At 36.2% G+C, this 25,725-nt stretch overlaps 1 protein-coding gene and 1 pseudogene across 1 annotated transcript; both read right to left on the reverse strand.

Moving 5' to 3' along the window:
* Nucleotides 1-3,986: 3,986 nt before the first annotated feature.
* LOC110721626 lies at nt 3,987-9,044 on the reverse strand (annotated as a pseudogene).
* Nucleotides 9,045-10,648: 1,604 nt separating this feature from the next.
* On the reverse strand, nt 10,649-16,665 carry LOC110721627 (alcohol dehydrogenase-like 7). The gene is made up of 11 exons (XM_021900814.1): nt 16,547-16,665; nt 16,201-16,337; nt 15,973-16,019; nt 15,105-15,430; nt 14,859-14,941; nt 14,643-14,718; nt 14,466-14,533; nt 14,264-14,359; nt 13,864-14,028; nt 11,967-12,079; nt 10,649-10,934 (listed from the first exon to the last, which is right to left on the reverse strand). Coding segments are annotated over exons 1-11 (1,161 nt in total). The 5' UTR covers nt 16,596-16,665; the 3' UTR covers nt 10,649-10,933.
* Between the last annotated feature and the right edge of the window lie 9,060 nt (nt 16,666-25,725).

Consider the following 25,725-nt stretch of genomic DNA (forward strand, 5'->3'; position numbering starts at 1 on the left):
CATAATTTAATACGTTATGGCTAACCCCCTCATGTCTCAGTAGTACGGAGTAATACTTTAAATTCAACAGTGATAATTTTCTTGATTATTAATTTTATTGATAATAATATACTCGTATTGTCTATGATCAATTTGCCAATTAAATACCAAGAAGAAATTTGTCTGAAATTAAAATAAAAATAAAAACAAAAAACTCCGTTATACAAGGACAAACTAAATTAAATTTCAAACAAAAAAAATCAAATTTTAAAATGGAAAATAGTTAGTCAACGGTAAGGATTATTCACGGTTAATCTAAGTAATAAAATACATGTAGTTATACTAAAAACGTAATAAATTGTTTTCTTCTCAATTTTAAATATTTTAGCATTTAATTATCTAATCCATGCTGGAACTACTTTTTTAGTTCGTATAGGAGTTTCACCGGTGAGTAGGATGTTCTAAATATTTTAATATTTTTTTCTTACCTTAAAAAAACTACAATTTTTTTCTTCTAAAAATAATTACGGAGTACTTCCCTTATTTTTGTCCTCGCGAGTTAATCTCTCACGGAAGAACCCGACCCAGTAGGTTGGCCCTTTGGGAGATTCTCCATACAAACTTTTCCATAAAACCAAAACATACTTGGTAAAAAGGAATTAAAATTAGATCATATATATGGAGTACGGCTTTTCAATCTTATAAGAGTACTCTTTTTATTAACATTAAACTGAATAATGAATATATAAGCATGAAAGAAGTCCATTTTCCGTAGATATAGATATCGGAAAATATATGTGATATATTTTCCATAGATATCATTAAGAGAATAATATATATTTAAAATTATTTTATGTTAAGATATTATTTAGTGAATATATCTTTAAGATTTATGGTTAGACTAGTATATCTTTTAGGAACATTGTTTCCTATATGAGCTTAGATTTTGTATAAATACTATATCTATTGATCCCTAATAAACAGGCCATTTTATTCTCTCTTTCCTTTTAAATTTGTCATGATATCAAGAGCAGGTTAAAACACCAGTGGGATAAATCTTTAGCCAAAAATATAATTTTTTTTTTAATACTTCCGCAAGTGAATGCTCCTTGAGGATATTTGATAATGTTAGTTGGTGATGACTTGATGTAATTGTATCATGCGCGGCTTTTGTCGTTCTTTAGGATTGAGTTGCTTGTGATGAGTTTGTGTTGTTGATGAGGTGAAAACAAAGGGTCTAAGATTTGACCTTTGAGTTTTTATTTTAAAAAAATAAAAAAAAATCGGCTCTCTTGTGTCGTGAGACAAGATATATTGCTTCCCTTTATGTCCTGAGACAAGGTTTATTTGGTGGTTCTCCTTGTGCCGTGTGATTTGATTCAAGCATGATTCTGCTCCTTTGGATTTGAGTGTGGTTTGTTCTGAAAAACCAATATTTAATTAGAGCTCGGTTTTGCTTAGGAAAAACCAAAATTTTTGCAGGTTCGAAAAGAATGGCGTTCGTTTGATGATTGATGGGTTCGAAAAGCCGAACGTTCTCATCATTCAAAAATTAAAAAAAAAAGAAAAAAACAATTGAAGGCGACATCACCAAATTAGTGCATCTCGACTTCAACAAAGTGAAGAATTTTTAATTGCTACGTTCGTGTTACTGCCGCTACGATTACGAAAGTGTTAGAAATATAAATATCGAAAAATATATGTGTGATATATTTTCCTTAGATTTATGGTTAAGTTAGTATATATTTTAAGAAGATTATTTTCTATCTTATAATCTTACATTTTATATAAATACTCTACCTATTGATCACTAATAAAAGCCATTCTATTTAACTGTCATATATTCATATTCATAGGACAAAACAACTAGTGGAATAATATAACTACAGATCACAACTACGGAGTAGTCATGACTCTGATAGAGTCAACTATTGCTTGTCTCATCGTCTCCGACGGTCCTATACAGCATTACAACGTGTTATTCCAAAGAAGTCATTTTATCTTAGGAACTTCAAAAACCCAAACTTTAAGATTTTATTAAAATATTAATAATTGACGAATGTCATTGACTAGCACGTTCAAGATGATAAAGATACCAAATGCATTACAAATAGTTTTCAATTTGGGTTGAGGTAGTTGAATTTGAGTCATTCTCAAATATTACTCCTTTTATTTCATAATGTTAAAAACTGAACTGCTGTAAACAATAAAACAGAACAATATTACCGGAATAAGACTGAATCGCGGACTATGTCGCTCTCTTTAGAACATTCACGGTACTGCCTTTAATTTGTGCAAGCAGCTCGTACGACAACCGGATGCTCCCCAGGATAAAACAGTCTCTCGGGAAAGAAAATTATACCGATGGATTTGCACAGAACCACCGAACAACTAAACACCAAAATTAGGAACAATGCTCCAATAATTTCTGGAAAAAGATTTCTGAAAATATAAACTGTAAGTGGTTTTTTTTCTGTAATACGGTATTCTGAAAATTGGTGTTCTGTTTTTTTTTTGTTGTGTGTAAAACCATGAAGGAAAAACCATCAATTTATAGAGGGTAGCAGAATGTACCTGGACGGTTTCAGCAAGCAATTAACGGACAGATTAAAGCAAATAATGGACTTAATTAAGGGCTAAAATCACGTTAATTAACCGTTACACAACAGTCAAAAACGGGCAAAATTGAAAACGTAACGGTTAAAAAATTAATTAGTAAATCAGTTACAAAATCAAGGAATTAATTCTTGTTCAAAAAATTTAAACCCGTTAAAGAAATCCAATCCAATCCGGCTTGGTTTGGCGCGTGTGAGTGTTAGATTGGTTTGGTAGGTAAGTCCTTCCTCTCTACAAAATGTAGGTAGCCCAAGGGCCACACCCCTTTAGGTGACACCCTCCTATATAAACTAAGCAAAGCTTTCAATTTCCACCAATGTGGGACTTTACCATTTTCACAAAATTCACACTTTAAAACAACTTTGTTCCAATACATAATAATCGCAACACTTTGAGTTTTGCACTATTAATTTACTTATTTTGACTATATATTTTACCAATATATAAAATAACATATATTTAGTCTTTAACTATATTTTCATTATATCAACCTCTTATACTTTTTAATAATATATAATTACATAATGGTCAAAGTTGTGAATTGGTATGTGTGCCGGTCAAAATATTGCGATTACTTTACAGATCAAATTTTTAAATCAGATCACTTTTAGGTTGGGTTGAGTTTAATTGGTTCAAATCAGTTTTTTGACACCTCTTGTGAGTCTTGTCTTTTGTGACAGACGGTGGACAAACTATTCTATTTCTATATATTGTACAAAACTACAAATATATTGTTATCTAAATGAAAAGACTACTTTGATCTGGCTGTTTTGATTAAGTGACTGTCGTCTATTCTGTTTGGTCTTATTTATAAGATGCTTTCCAATACATTTCTATCAGCATATCGCATAATAATGCATATTATTATTTTGATTAGTATATAGTTTTGATTGAAAAGATGAATGGTTGACATGTCTCAATCAACTTCAATTTCGGGGGTTAATAACAACAACTCCATTTAATATATGAGTTCCAATGCTTTAAAGATTTAACAACTCCATTTGCTATCACTTCCAAAGGTTACAGACTTGCATGATCCATTGATGCTACAAGTCAGAAACTCAATGTAATGGACCCATGATTTTCAATACTTAAAATTTTTTACCCAGTAAACATGTCATTTTTGTAATACAATCAAAAACTGTGATATGTGGAACCTGCATTTAGTGAAAAGTTGTTGATTGATATAAAGTTATCACTTAATTAACATTTTTTGCTTAACTCTCCTGTAATAAACTTGAATTTTAACCTACTTTTTACATAGTAAACTCTACAAAAATTAGTTATAAATTTTTGTTTAAAGGGAATATTAGTAGTAAATGTTACTCATAACAAAACGTTACGAACTTGAGTTTAAAAGTCTTATTTATTTAATATGTGACCATAGAAAATTGTCCAACATCATTTGACATTATTTGAGTTTGTCATAGATCACAATTCACAACATACATCAAATTAAAGGATAAAGAACTTCTTAATCCATCCATATTACACATCGAACACATTTCCCTTCCATAAGCAATTCAAATGCCTTGTTAATCTCATCAAATTTCATCTCATGTGACACAAAGTCATCAAGTCGAACTTCCTGCAAGAAAGCAGGGCAAATTAAAATATGATTTGTAGAAACATTTATAGAGTTAATCGTGTTACAAGTAATACAGAGTATGAAAGATTTCATATATCATTATTAACTTATAAAAAAATCATAAATTCTTAAGAATTAAAAATATAAAAATACTAATTTTTTCTTATCAAATTAATAATTTCGCGAAAGTATAAAGCAAAATACCAAATTTTAACATGCAATCAGTTCAATAATTATTTAATTCAAGTACTAAGAACTTACCTTGTCCAAATAACGTTTTACAAGGATAGGAACATCAGATTTTGCCTTCAGACCTCCATATATTGACCCTTTTATAGTTTTGCCGCTAAGCAGCACATCCATAGAAAGGAGGCTCAATTGTGCATCTGGCTTGTCCACTCCTAGCACAATCGTTTTTCCCCAACCCTGAAACATAATCAATAAGCAATACGATGATAGAATTTGGGTGCACGTGGAAGTTTAATAGACCCAAATATCATATAACAATTTTATGATCTCATAAATTTCATCATAAATTGTACAAACATGTTTGTGAGAGCTCATGTCTCTCACTCTCTTCATAGAACCCTTATTAGTTTCTATCAACCATTGGTGGAGCTCATGATTAGCCCACCTTCTCACTCATGCACATACAACCTATTTATAGTTGTTGTTTTCTATTCTCTAGATTTTTCTACACTTATCTAATATTACATATTTCTAAATATTTTTACATCACATTTATCTTTGATATTTTACAAGACATTTCTAGAAAAAACCTCTCTTAAATTTTCTACTTTATTCTAAAATTTTCTAAACTACTCACTAGATTTTTCATTGCACATCTAGATTTTTCAAGATTAACTTCTAATATACGATTTATATGACGTGTATGTACTTTCAATAATCTCTTCTTCGATTGCTCGAAATCACAATGCAAAACTCACATTTCTCTAAAAGTATATATAGGATGAATTGTGCCATAACTTGCACGCGTACAATGTTGCACATGTATACTTGAACTTGTTATGTTAAGGGTAAGAAAGAAGGAAATGGAAGAGGAAAAACCTTTCGGCATGAAGCATAAGCTTCTTGTACCAAAGTTGCCTTTCCTACACATTCGAAACAATAATCTGCACCTCCATCTGTCATCTCGCATATAATCTGCTCAACACTTGAAAGTCAACAATTAGAGGTTTAGTTAGAGGTTTAGTTCCTTAGGTCTAAGCAATGGCGAAATGCCAAGAACTACTTGTGTATTGAATTTCCAAAGTTGGCTGTGTTAGATAAGGGAAGGAACCAAGACCTGGCTGACAGTCTTATTATCCTCACAATTGTTCGGGTTGATAAAGTCCGTGACTCCGAACTTTTTACCTGAAGTAACATATAAAAGGATTATCAAAATCATACTAGCTACACAATTTATGTCATGGGATGGAGAATGAAGTAAATTTGAGAGTGAAATTATACTGTAATTATACCAAATTCGAATCTTTCTGGGTTTATATCTACTGCTATTATCTTGGTTGCTCCACATAGCCTTGCCCCCTCGGCCACCTTAATTGACGCCCGGAAACAGCAAACACATGTGTCATTGTTCAATAGCTCCAATGCCGAATATACCAAAAAAGCACACAAATTTAGCATAGCATGAAACAATGTTGTACTCCCAGTCCAATAGCTCCAATGCCGAATATAGTAACTGTTGATCCAGGTTGACATTGGTAGCTCGCCAAGCAGCACCTATCCCTAGAACGCACGACATCAATCAAGCTAAACCAGTTTAGAATAATCTGATTTTTAAAAATGTATCAGTGACATGTATAGTATCATACTTCACAAAAATTAGTCTATTCTTCATATGCTATAGTGTTATACAAGTAGTAAAAAATTTCAAACTTGACATCTTATATATGCCACACAACACGTGTCGTTATACACACACACATATATAAGTAGGTAATTAAGAATACGGAATAAGAATAGAAGATATTACCAGTGGAAACCCCACAGCTTAGAAGACATGCCCTATTGGGAGGAATGGATGGGTCAATCTTAGTAAGATGAGTAACGTCGACAACAGTATATTGGCTAAAGCTTGAAACGGACAAGAAATGAAACAGAGTTTCCCCCTTCAAGTCAGTGAATCTGCTGCTATCTTCCCTAGGCATCCACGGGGAGATCTTGAATGGCAGCTTCGAACACAAATTGCTCTCGCTGGACTTGCAATCATTGCAATCACCACAGTCTGCTATGAAAACTGGTAGCACATAATCACCTTCCAGCACTTCATCTACTTCCTCTCCTACACTTTCTACGATCCTACAGGCGATTAGTTAGTTAGTCCTTGTTGCGTGCTACATAAACATATTCACCATTCACCATGATAAGTGACAATTTCGTGCCAGCAAATGGCAGTAATTTTACTTATCAAATTTTCAGTGTATGATCTGTTTCCATATTTTTTACTTCATTCTTTATTCCTACATTCTTTCTTTTACTTTCTTCGTATAAAAGATTATGTTATTTGTACATAACAACAATAAACTACCAAAATGTAAGCTAAAAAGATCAGAATACATGTCATTGATTAGTAGTCCAATCGATGTTTTGTGCTGGACTAAACCACGCACACACACACAATCTCAAATATTAATCCGCCTATGTCATCTACGAGTATGTGTCATGTCTCATGTGTACAAGCATAATATCATTAACCGAAGATATAATATTAGCATAAAAAAAGGTTAATTATCAGCCATTGACATATAAGTGAGAATTGATCCAAAAAATAAATTAAGGAAAAAAATACAAAAAACAAAGTTATAGCTACAAGTTGTTACCCAACAGCCTCATGGCCAAAGATTCTTGGATAGCATCCAGGAAAATCCTCTAAAAGAAAACACAACAAAATTAGCTTAGATCAAAGTAAGGTAGTCTAGTCACTCTTAAGGCATGCTTGGATTGGAGGTAATATATTAAGGGGGTAATAAAAGTCAAACTTGAAAAAACATAAGTAATTAGAAGTGTTGTTGTAGGAGACAAGATGTTTACAAATGAAATAAGATAGTTGTGTCATGAGGAAAAAAAAGAGATGGAGGAATTATTATCCTCATAATGAGTTACCCACCCTCCCCCTAGTGTAACTATTACCCTAAAATGAGGGTATTAGTTCCTCTTTCTTCACATCATATCACACCATCAACACATAATTTTCCTTACAATCACACCATCACTATCTTCTCCTTCCCTATATTCACTTTCATTTTGCTTAGCTTGAATTTTATTATCCTACTAATACATCTCCCTCAATCCAAGCATGCCCTTAATGGCAGGCCAAATCGGATCTTAATTAGCCACAATATTTATCCATTATTTTTCATATATTGGTATCCTAATTAAAAAGAATCATCCCAACCCTTAAAAATGTCCCTACTAGCTATGAAAATTGCTCAATCTGTCACATTAATTATTTCTAATGGTTTTCATTTATATTTCCATCTCTTACATTTCCAAAAAATATTTTATTCTTTTACCTAAAATTATATGTCCAAGGTATGGAGCACTTAAAAAAAGAAGGTATTTTCATCATAAAACCCCAAGTTTTTTATTCACCACAGACCCTTGAACTTTTTCAAATACACCATATACCCCCAAGTTCTACCAAAGAAGCACTGTATACCCTTAGTGACATGCAGATATTAGCTCAGTTAATCTTTAGGGTTAATTATGCCCCGAAATTACCCTAGATCTCTTCTCCCACACCTGAAACCAACTATCCTCTCTTCCCTTACCCTCGAAATCACCCTAGATATCTTTTTCCCACCCCCAAAACCAATCAGTCAGACATGGTTATGAAGATTTGAGGTGGTTTCAAGGGTTGGGCAAGGGAGGAGAGTGGTTTTGGTGATAGGGGAGGGATTTGGGGTAGTTTAGTGGCATAATTAACCAAACTCCACTCATCTTGTAGTCATTAAGCGTATATGGTGCATAATTGTAAAAACTCATGTTTATATGATGTATTTAAAAAAGTTCAGTAGTATATGATAAATGATAAATAAATGGAAAATTTAGAAGTATATGGTGAAAAAACCGTAAGAAAAACAGAGGGAGTACTGAAATATATATATATGAAATGTTGCACTATAAAACTCGTAAAACACTCATAAAATGAACTCATGGTGCAAATAAAAGGTGATAGAGCGAGTATAATGTAAAGCATATTGAATAAAGCTTGCATTTACAAACAAAAAATTCAAAAAAAGTAATGATAATTGATGGGAAGTGTACTTACTTTTAATTTCCAGAAGGTGATGTCGCTATAACAGAGTGAAGTGCAAATGATCTTGATCCGAACTTCATGAGCTTTTGGTGGAGCCATTATCACCTCCTCTATCACCAGTGGTTGTCCCGCTTCTCTAGCAATAGCAGCTGCATCATTTCAATTGTATAGACACTGGCCCATAAGGTACATGCGTTCTAACCATAATAACTAATCACGTTTATACTTTATAGTATACCTTATATGACAATTAAATTTAAACATAGGAGGTGTATTATTTTTACGGCAAGGTGAAAGACCCTAAACATGCTTTAACCCTCACGGTGATGCTGAAAGTCGAGGTAAGACGATACATAAATTAAATACCATACCTTTGCAATGAAGAGGCTTTCCTGCGGTGATGCCTTTGGAGGGTTTCACATCTGCCATTTGCTATGTTATCAGTAATCAACTAATAATTCACACTTAGTGGAATTTGGTATTACAATGAGAAGATAGATAAAATTTTGGTTCTACTTTCAATAAGAAAATTCTAAAGTGGAAATTTTGGTTCTACTTTTGAATAAGAAAATTCCAAAGTCTAATGTCACATGTTCAATATATACTGACTTACTGACCTATATGCACAAGTAGTGCACAAGTAGCTAAAATGAGAAAATGACTCTCAAGACATTCTAGAACTCCCAGGAAAGAAATTCCAATAATTAGTTGTTGTCTTGTTGATTGCCAAACTACTTTCGTTGAAAGATTTAAAACAAAACACACACCCCTCCCCCACCCCACCCCACCCCACCCCACATCTTATATGTTCTGCTACCCCTGTTACTTTTTAATTGTAATAAATGGGTATTATTTTTTAGAGATAAAAAATTTCTTTGTTGCAAATTAATAAAAATTAACGGAGGTAGTTTTTAAGACAAAAAATTAATTTACAAAAATAAAAAGACTTAAATGCCAATGATGACCTTGTCCTCGGTCGGTGGTGGCTTGTTGGAGGAGAGAATGTTAGATTGATTTAGAGGAAAGAAAAACATGGAATACAAGCGAGGATATGTTCATCCATTCATGTTTAAATGCGAGCATTACATGATAAAATGTGAGTGTCATTTATTAGTTTTCCCAAAAAAAAAATATCATTTCTCTGAAAATGCTTATTCTAAAATCAATACTTCTTCCTCCATTACTTTATTTTACTTGCAATACTTTGACTTTTACATTATTTATCTAATTCATTTTTTACTAGCTTTGAAGATTTACAATTACTGAAAAATATAATCATGCAAGACATTGTTAGATTCATCTCGATTTATATTTTCATACTCCCTCCGTTTCTTAATAATCGCAATAGTAAGTCTTACACAAAGTTTTAGGAAATAAATAGGGTACTCAGTGAAGCTCGAGACATGCAAATAATGGTATAAGAATTCTCCCTTAGAGTCTATAAATCTGCTAACTTAGTTTCATCTCTTGGCATCATAGACGATAACTTAATTAAATGGCAGCGTCGTACAGAAATTGCTCTTCTTTGATTTACAGTCAGTACATTCTCCACAATTTGCCAAAAATACAGGCATAACAAAATCTCCTTCAGCAAATTCTTCGACATCCTCACCGATATGCTCTCCAGAATCCTATCATAGAGTGGTTTGTACAGGTGCCTGTACGCATCGTACATGCATTTCGCGGAAAGAACATATTATACAAATGTAAAAAACATACAGCTGTAGTGAAAAGAATATACTATTAAAATGTAATTAATGAACATATACCTAAAGTAAAAAAAACATATTTGCACCAAAAATGAGTGAATAGAACATCATGTCCATGTTTTTTGATTGTCAATGTAATGTACTTTTATTTGCGACATAATGTTCATTACTTTTTGTGAAATGTTCTCTGAATTTTGTCTTTAAATTACGGTGGGTATATATAAATAATGTTCATTACATAATATTATCATGTTCTTTATTAATATTACAAATGTTCTTTAGATTAAAAAAAAAAAAAAAAAAAAAAAAAAAAAAAAAAAAAAAAAAAAACTTTAGACTGGATGTTCTTTACAAAACACCTACATGTTCTTTCCGCGTTTTTTGTTTGTACCAAATATGGTACAACCGCCTGTACCTTAAAATTTTCACAATCGTGCCAATGCCAAAAACAGGTGTTATTTGATTTTCTAAGCATTTTTTGTGAAATAAGACTTCTTGGCATTGCAACGTTTCACATCAAATCACACAACCAATTATATCTTGTGGCATCCCAAAATAATAACTCACCTTTTTTTTTTTTTTTTTTTACAAAGAGTACTAATAAAAAAAATACATAAAACAAAGACAACCAACTACACTACGCATGCAAAAACACCAAAGAGACACTTTTGAGGAAACTTTATTCGAGACAAGTTGGAGTACTTGAAGTCCACACTAGACTTGCGATCACGCTTTGCACCCACACGAACCACCTAGCAACCTGCAACTGAACTAGGTCAATCCACCAAAGAACTCAGTTTTCTAAACCGAGAAAAAATTGCTTCAAGTTAAAATTGAAATAACTCACCTTTGATATTGTAGCTAGTTAAATTTTCTTAGTTCGTCCCAAAATCAATAGTTTTGGTATGTGAAACACGCATTTAATTAAAAGATGTTGATTTACACAAAATTACCACTTGATTAATAATTTTTTTTTAACTGTGTGATAAACACAAATATTTTCCTGCTTTTCATGCCTACATATAGACAGTAAACTCTGCAAATTAGTTAAATTTTTTTATTTAAAGAAAATATTAGTAGGAAATGTCACTCATATATATAACAAACGTTACGAACTTGAGATTAAAAGTCTTATCTATGCTTAGTATTTAAAAACACAAACCACAAATTATTCATATGTCACATGTCACCACAAATCACTCATATGCCACATGTCAGTTCTTTTAATTTTTCCTTTTTATATTCCCTTTTTAATATAAAAATTTTAAATAAAGTCTTTACGCATTCCGTAACTTGCAAATTTGAGTAAGAAAATGAAGCATTTTGTTTCCACCATAATTACATAAAGTTGAACTAATTAGGAGTACACATTAATAAACATATGAAGTACAATAAAAATAATCTTTTTATCTCCTAAATTTAAAATACAACTTAAACCAATATGTCATTTCATATCCCACAATATTCATGTATATATACCTAACTAAATTCCTTCATCTTTTTCCACAATTTCACCCTCACTCTCTCTTTCTTTTAAGTTTTAGCAGTGAATTTCATTCACCTCAATGGTCATGAAACAATTACTTCGTACAGTATTTTATATCAAAAGTTTCAACTATTAGAAAACATACATACATATAAAAATAACCTAAGTAACAACCCATGCATCGAATGGACCAAAAGGCTAGTTTATTTAATACGTGAACATAAAAAATTGTCCAACGTCATTATTACATTATTTGAGTTTGTCATAGATCACAATATACATCAAATTAGTGGATAAAAAACTTACTAATCCATCCATATTACACATCGAAGACATTTTCCTTCCATAAGCAATTCAAATGCTTTATTGATCTCATCCAATTTCATCTCATGTGACACAAAGTCATCAAGTCGAATTTCCTGCAAGAAAGTAGGGCAAATTAGAATATGAATACTACATCCGTTATTCTTTAATTGTAACAAATGAGTATTATTTGTGAGAGATAAAAAATTTCTTTGATGTAAGTAAAAATTAATAGAGGCAGCAGTCTCATTAAAAAGAGACCAACCCTTCCCCATAATTTAATGACCCATTTTAACAACATATTTCATGATAAGCCTCAAATTGCCAACAGAGAAACCCCAAAAAGCTTTAAAAAAGGCTCAAGATATGGGGAAGGGCTGGTCTCTTTTTAATGAACTCTAGGCAATAACTCTCAACTCTCATTCTGGTTTGATTCCTAGTGTTACCTAGGCCTTCTCAGGCTACTTTCTTGGCCCTCTCTCCCTTGCAGATGAAAGACTCTGCGTGGGACAAGAGGCTAAGCATGGGAAGTGGGATTTCTCTGTCCTATCTAAACAACTTCCTTACTCCATTACTAGAGTACTCGGTGCTATTAAAATCTTCCATACTTGCTAATACCAGTGGTGAATCCTTTCAAGCCTATGCTCTATATAGAAAGATTTGGGTATCCCAAAATCCCTCCGATATCCCAAATCCCACCTAAGATCAAAACCTTCCTTTGACTTGTTTGCCACAATGCCATCCCTACTAGGGAAGCCATCTTTAGAAGAGGTATTCCCTCCCCTCCATCTTGTCCTTTCTATTAGACAATGAGTGAATCCCCATGCCATGTTCTTCGACTCTGTCTAGGATCCTAATCTCTCAATTTAAGAGTGGATTTCACTAAATCTCTCCTTCCCTCCTATCCCTAATCAAACCCCATGACCTGTGGTGTTTGCCTTTGCTTGTTAGATAATCTGGAAAAGAAGAAACTCATGGATTTTCAGTCAAAAGAATACAACTCTGCCTGATGCTATCAAATCAATTCCATTTTGCCCAAACTGTTTCCATTCCTAGTGACCTACTAACTAAGCTTTCCCATCCTTTCTATAATACTTAGTTCAAGATGCAGCTTTCAACCCAAGTTCACTAACTGTGGGAATAGCTGCCATCTGCTACACTTTTGTCATGAAATCAACAATGGAAGATGCAAATTCCGCAGAATACTTAGTTGTCTTGGTAACAATGGCTTGAAACAGTGAGAAGATGTCGCCATAATCACTGATGTAGGACCATTGTGAATGGCATTACTGGCACTCAAAAAATTAAAGACAAATTATTTTAACTTGTCTAATGCTTGCTGGGACTTGATATACATCAAGAAGTAGGTGAACAGTTTTCAGTGTCTCCCAAGAGAGGCAGTCAAGCAACCCCATCTCATGACACACCAAGCTGGTACCCGGAGAAAGTGATGTGTTATGGAATCTAGCAGCAAATCCCTTCAGTGATTGTAATAGTACTAGTATGAGTAGGCTTGCAGACTTAATATTTGAACCTTATGTGTTAACTTGTAACTCTAATGGGCTCCTTATGCCGTATAACACTTCCTGTATTATGACTTCTAACCTCTTACATGAGACCTAAGCTAAATAATCTATTTAAACCTCTTTAATAAAAAAAGAAAAACCATCTGAGCTATCCCTCCCTATCTGTACATAAAATATGTTAGCGCTAAGATTATATAAGGTAAGACAAATATTTTATAAAGTGATCGAAACACATCTTTCTTCGGTGATACAGAGCACCAAAGATTACATATATCATTATTACCTTTATTATAATTTCACGAAAGTATGAAGCAAATACCAAATGGTGAAATGCAAATACCAACAATTATTTAATTGGAGTACTAACGACTTACCTTGTCCAAATAACGTTTTACAAGGATAGGAACATCAGATTTTGCCTTAAGATCTCCATATACCGACCCTTTTATAGTTTTACCGCTAAGCAGCACATCCAAAGAAAGGAAGCTCAATTGTGCATCTAGCTTGTCCAATCCTAGCACAATCGTTTTTCCCCAACCCTGAAACATATAATCGATAAGCAATACGATTTATATATATACAACGTGTGTGTATTTTCAAACATCTCTTCTTCGATTCCTCGATATCACAATGCAAAACTCACATTTTGAGTGTATATAGAATGATTCGTGCCATAGCTAATCTATGTACAATAATATGCACATGTATACAGTATATACTAAGTTGAACTTGTTATGTTAAGGGTAAGAAAGAAGGAAATGGAAGAGGAAAAACCTTTCGGCATGAAGCATAAGCTTCTTGTACCAAAGTTGCCTTTCCTACACATTCGAAACAATAATCTGCACCTCCATCTGTCATCTCGCATATAATCTGCTCAACAAATGAAAGCCAACCAATGAGGCGGCGAAATGCCAAGAACTACTTGTATATTGCATTCCCAAAGTTGGCTGTGTTAGACAAGGGAAAGAACCAAGACCTGGCTGATAGTCTTATTATCCTCACAATTGTTCGGGTTGATAAAGTCTGTAACTCCAAACTTTTTACCTGAAGTAACATATAAAAAGATTATCTAAATCATTACAAGTACAAAATCTATGTGATGGGATGGAAAACAAAGTAGACTTGATCGAGATTAAATTATACTGAATTATACCAAATTCGAATTTTTCTGGGTTTATATCTACTGCTATTACCCTCGCTGCTCCACAAAGCCTTGCTCCCTCAGCCACCTTGACGCCCAAAAACAGCATACATGTGCCATTAGTGTTCATTATCAGTAACACAAATGCAACAAATTAAAGTTCACAAATTAACCAAAGTTGCTACACAAAAGCACACAAATCTTGCATAACATGAAGCAATGATGTACCCCTAGTCCAATAGCTCCAATGCCGAATATAGCAACTGTTGATCCTGGTTTGACATTGGCAGCTCGCCAAGCAGCACCGATCCCTAGAACGAACGACATTAATCAAGCTAAACTAGTTTAGAATGGTCTGAATTTTAAAATGTATTTGTAACATGTATAATATCATGCTTCAATTCACATGATATTAGTCTTTTCTTCATAAGAATATATGAGGCAAAGAATACGGCATAAGAATAGAGATATTACCAGTGGAAACCCCACAGCTTAGAAGACATGCCCTATTGGGAGGAATGGATGGGTCAATCTTAGTGAGATGAGCAATGTCGACAACAGTGTATTGGCTAAAGCTTGAAACGAACACGAAATGAAACAGAGTTTCCCCCTTCAAATCAGTGAATCTGCTGCTATCTTCCCTAGGCATCCACGGAGAGACCTTAAATGGCAGCTTCGAACACAAATTGCTCTCGCTAGACCTGCAATCTTTGCAATCCCCGCAATCTGCTATGAGAACTGGTAGCACATAATCGCCTTCCACCACTTCATCTACTTCCTCTCCTACACTTTCCACAATCCTATAGACGAATAGTTAATTAGTCCTTGTTGCTACATAAACAAATTTTTACCATGACAAATGACAATGTTGCGCCTCCAATTTCTCAGTGTTTTGATCTGTTTCAATATTTCTTACTCCATTCGTTATTCCTGCATCCATTCTTTTACTTTACTTTCTTATAACATACTACGTAATTTGTACATAACAATTAACTACCAAAATGTATGCTGAAAAGATCAAAATAAATCATTTCGTTTTATACTAGTCCAATCGATGTTTAGTGCTGGACTTAAACCCTGGCTCCCCACACGGCCACACGCACACACACTACTATCAATTCTATCTCAAATATTACTCCGTCTCTGTCATTTACGACGCCAGTATGTGTCAAGGCTCAAGTGTAACAATTATTAGCCAAAGATGATGAGTAGCATCAAAAAAAGATTATCCAATGACATATAATTGAGAATTGATCCAAAAATTAATAAGTTTAATAACCATAAACACAAAAAATAGTAGTAGAAAAAAAAATACTAAAAAGTTATTGCTATAAGTATTTACCCAACAGCCTCATGGCCTAAGATTCTTGGATAGCATCCAGGAAAATCCTGTAAAAGAAAACACAATAAAATCATCTTAGATAAGTACATATTAAAAATGTTTTTCATGTTGCAGGCACGTTTAATCTAAAGCATATTGAATAAATTTTGCAATTTCAATCAAAAATGAAACTTGCAACTAATTTGCTGGGATATTCATATTACCCTCTGAAGTCTGAAGTATACATACTTTTAATTTCCAGAAGGTGACGTCGGTATGACATAGTGAGGCACAAATGATCTTGATCCGAACTTCATGAGCTTTTGGTGGAGCCACTATCACCTCCTCTATCACCAGTGGTTGTCCTGCTTCTCTAGCGATAGCAGCTGTATCATTTCAATTGTTTAGACACTGGCCCATAAGATGCACGCACTTTATAATTTAATTTATTGTATATGCGAACTAAATTCAAATATAGCTGACACTTGAGAGAGTAGACCGAAAAGGTTAAGAGATTCTTGACTTAAGTACCCTTACTTAGCAAGATTCAAACTTTAAAGGTCAAAATAATGAAGGGAGTATTAGACTAAATTACCTTTGCAACGAAGAGGCTTTCCTGCGGTGTTGCCATTCACATCTGCCATATGCTTCTCTCTTGCAATGTTATGAGTAATCAACTAATAATTCATTACAATGAGAAGACGGGATAAGGAAGGAGTATATATAATACCAAAGAAATTTTGGTTCTACTTTGACTTTCAATAAGAAAAATCTAAAGTGGAAATAGTTGGTTCTATACTTTTGGATAAGAAAATTCCAAAGTTTTATGTCACATGCTCAATATAGTCAATAATTAGGTTAGTTTCCGTGTCATGTATAATAATTTTCGGTAACCATAATTAACCTATCATTATAATTTTTATTATCATTAAAAAAAAAAAAATTGTTAAAATAAAGGATTATGAAAAAATAGGTTCTATATAAAATAATGTAAAAAATGATCAAAAGTATGTTAAGAAATTTTTTTATATCTATATAAATAATCAAATAGACATACTAATATGAAGACATGAAAGAAGTCCAAGGACATACAATAATTTTAGTCTAGTCTAGTTTACCTATACGCACAAATAGCCAAAATACTATGAAGACATGCAAGAAGTCCAAGGACATACAGTAATTTTTAGTCTTGTCTTGTTGATTGCCAAACAAAACACCCCCTCCCCCCTAAATTTAAAAAAAATAAAATAAAAATTGAATCATATCTTTATAAACGATTTTTTCAAAATACTTTCCAAAACACCCTCCTCTCCCCCTATATGTATAATGTATCGGTGTTGTTTCTATGTAGCTAACCACACCGTGTAGCCGGGGTTACTTATTTATGAGTTACTTATTTTGGAGTTACTTATTTAGGGGTTACTCATGTTAGGTTTTCTAGTATAAATCAAATACAAGCAAATGTGGGAACAAAACCTAAAACAGTGTATAATTACAATAAAATTATACAATCAAATCAATACAACCATGTGTATTCAAACCAAGCACTATTAATTCAAAGAATTACAGAAATTACAATGAAATTAACTATTATGAAATATTATAAACTTGCCTTACTTCCAAGCCTTTCAAATGAACATGAATATGAGAATTCCAATGACCACGTAAGTCTCAAATCTTGATACTTTGTCTTAGGCGTGTGAAACACTTTCCTAAAGAGATTAATTTCCCCCACAACGGTGCTTAGGTTTTTACCGGAAATTCTCTTTGAGATACAAAAGACAACACTACGATCTTTGCACTAAGAATCGTAATTAGATGATTAAACTCTCAAAAATAAACTTAATTGATAGAGATTTCAAGGAAGAGATTGCAAGTTTCTTCAAAGAAAAAGTGTAGAGAAGAGAGAAACCAGCGAGGAGAGGAAAAACTGTATATCCTCTTTCTTCTTTTTAATTTCACAATAAAAAGAACGACAAAACCGCAAAACTAAAGGGTCGCAAGCGCGGCTGTCCAGGCCGCGGGCATGGACGGGACGAATTGGATTTCATCCTTTGAAATCTGGAGAAGGATGGCCGCGCCCTTGGAGAGGGATCTCCCCAATCAACCGCGGGCGCGGCACCCCTTGGAGAGGGATCTCCCCAGTCAACCGCGGGCGCGGCACCCCTTGGAGAGGGTTCTCCCCCAGACATACACCCTAAATTACTAACAATCCTCCCCCATTTAGAGTGTATACTTTTAAAACTTTCTTCCCTTCTATCAATTAAGCCACATCTCATGCATCAATGCCAATGTCTCTACGGATTGAATTAACACCTAGTACAACACACTTAACGATGATCATATCCCATGATTTCTCTATGGATTGAATCACACGGATATCTCCGACCATTCGAAGGTGAAATACACACAAGACAAATCGAATTTAACATCACCTTTCACTTTTATACAGCCATGTGTCCGTATCTTTCATAAGTTCATCAAAGTCAATATGTCCATCTAGAATTCTTGAAGCGGCTAAACTTCAAACTTACATAGGTAGGTTCTCACATACGTAATAGTGCCCTTGTGATAAGACATCTTCATCTAGAGCTTCTCAACTCTAAATCTGGAGAACTTTAAATAAACGCTACCTAATAACTTCACAAGTATCATAGCAATATGGGTCACAAAACATTGCTAACAAACATCAAAAATGCAATTCAACCACATTGAATCTAAGACTTGATGTTTATTTGAGCGTTAGATTGGGTTTCACAAATTCGTGTTTCTTGGACATAAATCCATTCCATTCAAAGCAAAGATGATAGAATGCCTTGGCATTGCTTTAGTAAAGCAATCTGCTAAATTCAATTTTGTAGGAACATAGTCAAGACTTATAACCCCATTAGTGATAAGCTCTTTCACTAGGCTATGCCTAAGAGAAATATGCCGAGACTTACCATTATACACTTGACTATATTCCTTTATCAATGCCGAATTCGAATCACAATGAATAGCCACCGGTGACATAGGCTTTGGCAATAAAGGCAATTCTAACATGAGATTTCTCAACCATTCAGCTTCCTTACTAGCTGAAGCTAGAGATATAAACTCCGCTGCCATAGTGGAATCGGCAATGTAATTTTGTTCTTGGAAGATTATGAATGACACCTCCCCCAAACATAAACACCCAACCACTGACTGAAGAGTCATCCTCTTTGTAAGTGATCCAACTTGCATCAGAATACCCTTCTAAAACCGAAGGAAATCCACTATAAGTCAAACCATAATCCAATGTACCTTTAAGGTACCTCAAGACCCTCCGAATTGCAAACCAATGTTGTACACCCGGGTTACTAGTAAATCTACTAAGTTTTCCTATAGCCAATGCAATATCCGGTCTTGTACTTGTCATAGCATACATCAAGGATCCAATTATCCTTGAAAATTCCAATTGGGAAACCGTTTTCCCCGAATTCTTAACCAATTTAACATTAGGTTCCATGGGGGTATTTACAGGACTCTTATCAAACATATTATACCGTTTGATCATCTTCTCAATATAATGAGATTAACTCAAAATAAGTCTTCCGTTGTCCCTAATAATCTTGACGCCCAAAATGACATCCGCCTCCCCCAAATTCTTCATCTGGAAAGATGAGGATAAGAATTCCTTGGTCATTTCTACTTGTAGACTTGTACCAAATATAAGCATATCATCAACATATAGACAAATGATAACACCATGACCTTTGTTATCAAATTTGCTATATACAAACTTATCAGCTTGATTCACTTTGAATCCAAAGGACAATATCGTGTCATCAAATTTCCGATGCCACTGCTTTGGTGCTTGTTTAAGTCCATACAAAGACTTAACCAATTTACACACCTTATTCTCTTGTCCTTCCAAAACAAACCCTTCGGGATGTTTCATATACACTTCTTCCTCTAGTTCACCATACAAAAATGTCATTTGACATCCATTTGATGAATCACTAGATTATAAACCGAAGCCATTGCAATCAATTACCTTATGGAGGTAATTCTTGCAACCGGTGCATAGGTATCGAAATCATCAACATCATGCTTTTGCCTAAAGCCTTGGATAACCAATCTGGCTTTAAATTTCACTATAGAGCCATCCGGTCTCCTTTTCCTAGCGAAAATCCACTTGCAACCGGGAGGTAAATCATCTAAGACCCAAGTATTATTTCCCATGATGGAATCCATCTCATCATTTATAGCCTCCTTCCAAAATGCACCATCTTGAGAAGATATTGCTTCGCTATAACTCTTTGGGTCACTATCCACATTAAACCAATATGGAGTAGTAGAACTAAGGACATCCCTAGAACCTTCAACTAAATAAATTATAAAGTCATTACCAAAGTTCTTAGGTCTCCTTTCCCTAGTACTTCTCCTAACTTGAGAAGTCTCATCATTCTCATTATCGAATGAATCTTCATGAGTTTCGAGTTGATCATTCAACTCTACTATCTCCCTATCATTGGCACTTATTTGTAGATCTTTTGGTCTACTCATTGATGAAAATCGGTTTTCATCAAAAATTGCATCTCTTGACTCAATAATCAAATGTATCGATATGTAGTCATTTTGTTTTATTACATAGAACCTATAGGTTTTACTATGCTCAGCATATCCTATATAAATGCATTCCAAGCCCTTTCACCGAGCTTTCTCTTTTTGTTACCGGGCACTCTAACAATTGCCCTACAACCCCAAACTTTCAAGTATTTCAAGTTTGGTTTTCATTTGTACCAAAGTTCATAAGGAGTAGATTGTTTTCCCTTAGTGGGAACTCAGTTTAGAATGTGACAAGCTGTCAACATTGCTTCACCCCAAAACCCTTCACTCAAACCGAAGTAAGATAACATGGAATTAACCATTTCTTGAAGAGTTTTATTTTTCCTTTCAGCTACACCATTTGATTGTGGTGCATAATCCGCTGTAGTCTCATGAATTATACCCAAAGATTGAAAATAAGTTGGATCATAATACTCTCCTCCCTTTTAATTAATGACTCTAATCGGTTCTTATTCTCTTAATTAATGACTCTACTTGCACTTATACTTCCCTTTTATAAATATCAAACTTTACCAAAGCTTCATCTTTGGAATATAAAAGATACACATAACAAAACCTTGAAAAATCATCAATAAAAGTAATCAGGTATCTTTTATTTCCCAAAGAAGGAGTACTATAAAAGTCACACAAGTCAATATGAATCAATTCTAAAATATTCGAACTTCTTTCAACCCTTTTAAAAGGAGTTCTAGTGATCTTGTTTACCATGCAAGTAGAACATTTATTAAGAGTAATATCACATGGTGGAATTAAATCTAGTTTAGACATGAAATTCAACTCATTGAAATTAACATGTCCTAACCTTGAATGCCACAAATAAAATAAATCCACACCAATATCATTACCAACATTCAAACACACATCATTATCCAATACAAATTTCTCTCTTAAAGAGAGTTTAAACAAACCATTACTCAAGTAACAACTGATTAGGGGATTTTGCTCCCACCAATCGGAATGCGCCACGTGGGCCAATCAGGTCATGCCAAGTGTCCTCCAGTTGAAACTGTCAGGGTTTGCCACGTGGCACACGCCTATTTGTCCACCCTGGACCTATTATGTCACGACACGTGGCATCCTCCATGCCTAATGGAAAAACCGGCCACCTAGGCCCAACTTCCAAGGGAAGCCCAATCAGCCCTAGGTTAACCTAAACCTAGGATTGGCACGTTTCCCAAGGTTATAAATACCTCCCTTAATCCTCATTAAGGAGGATTACGCACTTTTAATACTCTCACCTAGAGAGACCATATCACTTTTATTTCCGCATTAATTACTCCTTAATCAAGTACTAACTTGACCGTCGGAGGCGGATCTCCAATCATCCAGAGCATCCGTTTGTTTTGCAGGTACAGGCGTCCGGTTCCAGTCTCAGAATTGTAACTCTCCCGCAGGACATCAAAAAACCCCGAAACATTTTGACGCCGTCTGTGGGGAGAGTACTTCTGAGATGGCATCCACGTCTGTACCGACTCCTGAAGAGAGGCGTCCCCTAGACGACCCTCAGGTTCAGTCGGACCATGATAGTGAGGAAGAATTTGAAGTTGAAGCTCGCACAGCTTCAGACGGGACCCTAAGGGCCCAACGCACCCGTCATAACGAAAGGAGGGAACGGGAACATCTTCAAATTGGACTCAGTGATCCAGCCGGCGCACCGCCTGTTCAGCAGCAGCCGGCTGATGGGTCTGCTCCCATTACAAGAAACGAACTCATGACCTTCATGAGGGGCTTCAAGGGAGAGATTCAAGAATTGCTCAACAATAAGCCTGCTCTGGCCAAGGAGCAGTCGGCTAAGAAACCTTCCACTTCAGGGAAGAGGAAGTCAGTTCAAGGGCGAGAGGCGACCCCTCATCCTAACTCTAGGAAGTGGGAGCCGCCTGCCCTTGATTTCACAAAGTACCGATTTCCTACTCCAGGAAAGAGGAAACATGTTCGTCATATTCAGGCAGACGGGTCGAAGAAAACATACACAGATGCTCGGCTATTGCTAGAGCAGAAAAAGAATGACCGATTGTCAGAGTCGGCCTCTACTTCAGACTTCCAAGACAGTCTACGCAATACCTCGATGAGGCATACTCAGTCGCATCATGAGAGTCAGTCAGGCGGTACCTCCCGTCAGTCCGGCTTTCATAGTGACCAGGCGGTACCAAACTTACCATTTGTACCGCAACAACAATATTTTTTGCAGCCACCTCTGTTTGGTGGGCATGCAGCAAAGAATGTCCAACCTATGGACTAGCAGCTACGGTTGCTTAGACTTGGGGAACAGCCGTCGGCCTTCTCCAAGGAAATTGCTGAAGCCGCTCAGCCGGCCAAAGTGAAAAATGTATTAGTAGGCGCCTATGACGGCACTACTAACCCAGGAGACCATCTTATGGCCTTCACCAACCTGATGTACCTTCAAGGGTTGGATGATCCCACCTGGTGCAAGTGTTTTCCAGCGACTCTCAAAGGAATCGCACAACAATGGTTCGGCAACCTGCCGACTGGTTGTGTGAATAACTTCAGGACACTTGCTTACTTATTCACCTCCAACTTTGCCATGAACATACCTGCGAAGAAGACGACCCTTGATTTAGGAACGATTCAGCAGGGCGAGAAGGAGGGGCTTCGTTCTTACATCAGGCGGTTTAACCTGATGAGAATACAGATTCAAGGGTTACCGGATGAGGTAGCCTATACTGACTTTTTCAGAGGCCTCAAAGACGGATCGACATTCAAATTTGATTTGGTCCGAAAGAGGGTGGCGACTCTTCAAGAGGCCTTGGTTGAAGCGGAAGCCTATATACAGGCGACTGATCTTTGTAGTACAGGAAAACAGTCGGACGGGAAAAGGTTCGACAAAAGAGAAGGACGACAGAAACAGTCGTCGAATAAAGATGAGAAGAAGAGAAAAGAGGTCTGGGCGGCTGATTCCTCTAAACAGCCGGCCCAGAAGAAGAGGAAAGAATTCAAACCATACTCCCCAAAGTATGCGTTTAACAAGGATAGCCAAGCTATCCTAAAGGAAATCAAGGGACGGATCTCAATTGAGAAGCCGGCCCCCATGAAGGGTTCTGCAAGCAACCGGAACCAAGAAAAATTATGTGATTATCATGAAGATGTTGGTCATCACACCAACGAATGCATCAGTCTCATACGGTATCTGGACCGCCTGGCTGAGCAAGGCGATCTTGATTCTTATGTCAAGAAATCTGCGGGGAACACTTCCTCGAAAAAGCAGTCGGGCAAAAAGAGTCAACAGGCCGACAGCTCTGATACAGATGATGCAGTCGTCTACACCATTGCAGGCGGCTTCTCAGGAGGCGGCCCCACTATTAGGGGCAACAAAGACAATATCAGGCGGCTAGACGTAAATTCTGTTCACCAAGAACGGCCCTCCAAATATTCATTTCCTGAGATTGTCATCACTGAAGAAGATCTAGGAGGGGTAAGGGGGCCGCATGACGACCCTATCGTTATTGAATGTAAAGTGGCCAACCAGAGAGTTGGTCGAATCCTTATAGATACCGGAAGCTCCTCAGATCTTATCAGTAGCAAATGTCTGTCAAAACTAAAATATCAGACTGATTGCATACATCCGGCATCCCACCCTTTAGTAGGGTTTGGAGGAGGAGTCGTCCACCTAGTGGGACGAGTGGATTTACCCATTCGCCTGGGTGAAAAAGGGGAAGGACGACACATGGTAGTCAGTTCCTGGTAGTAGAAGAACTCTCGGCCTACAACATGATTCTGGGACGACCAACCCTGAATAATTCTAAGGTTGTTATAATCCCATCTCTTATGTTGCTTAAGTTTGAGAGGGATAATGGAACAGTCGGGTCCCTAAGGGGAGATCAGAGGATGGCCCGAGAGTGCTATCTCTCGGATATCAAGCCCACTGTTATGGCCGCTGGGTCAAGTGGTGGAAAAACAGACCTTGACAATGTCAAGGAGAGTGCGCCTGTTCAAGAAGCAGGCGGTAAGAAGAGAAAGGCAGCCCAGACGGGGGCCGCAAGAAAAGACAGAAAATAGCAATCATTGGCTGAGGAGCGGTCGGATGAATTCCGCCCTCAGCCGGCGGGTGAGAATACGGACCTGATCTTAGATGACTCGCGTCCTGACCGAATAGTCAAAGTTGGGACGACTGCTCTGAGAGTCCTGGGTGACGACTTTCACAAACTATTGAAAGAATACAAGGACATCTTTGCATTCGAAGTCCACGAAATGCCAGGCATTAGTCCTGACCTGGCGGTACATAAACTGGCTGTGGATCCAAAAAAGAAGCCGGTAAGGCAGAAGAAGCGGAACCATGGCAAAGAAAGAAGTCAGGCGGCAGCCGCCGAAGTTAAAAAATTACTTGATGTAGGGTTCATTCGGCAATGTTACTTCCCAGACTGGGTTGCGAATGTGGTGCTTGTTAAAAAGCCGAATGGCACCTGGCAAATGTGTGTAGACTACACAGACTTAAACAAGGCGTGCCCCAAAGACAGTTACCCTCTGCCTAAAATTGATAACCTGGTTGACTCAACAGTCGGCCATGCTTTGATGAGTTTTATGGACGCCTACTCTGGTTTCCATCAAATTCCTTTATGGAAGAAAGATCAGGAGAAGACGGCCTTCGTCACTGATCAAGGGTTATACTGTTACACGGTCATGCCGTTTGGTCTTAAGAATGCCCCGGCCACCTTCCAGCGAATGATAAACACTGTGTTCTTTGATCAGATTGGGAGAAACGTCGAGGCATACATTGATGATATGATTGTCAAGTCTAAGCTTCAAATAGATCATCTGTCTGACCTCCGAGATACTTTCGCCACACTCAGGCGGCACCATGTCATGCTCAATCCCAAGAAATGTGTATTTGGAGTTGAGTCTGGGAAATTTCTCGGATTCCTTATCAATCAGAGAGGAATAGAGGCGAACCCTGAGAAGGTGCAGGCGGTCATCGACATGCAGTCGCCTCGTACCGTCCGAGAGGTTCAGAAGTTAACATGTTGTCTGGCGCCCTTGGAAGATTTCTAAGCCGATCAGGCGACAAATGCTTATACTTCTTCCAGGCCATTAAGAAGAAGGCAAGGTTTGAATGGGGGTCGGATGCTGAGGTGGCCTTCCAGAAATTGAAAGTTCACTTGCACTCCTTGCCGAGGCTGGTCAGCCCTTTGCCCAAAGAAGTACTTTACATGTACCTGGCCGTCTCTGATC

The sequence above is a fragment of the Chenopodium quinoa genome, unplaced genomic scaffold, assembly GCF_001683475.1.
Source record: "Chenopodium quinoa cultivar QQ74 unplaced genomic scaffold, ASM168347v1, whole genome shotgun sequence".
NCBI classification, from domain to species: domain Eukaryota; kingdom Viridiplantae; phylum Streptophyta; class Magnoliopsida; order Caryophyllales; family Amaranthaceae; genus Chenopodium; species Chenopodium quinoa.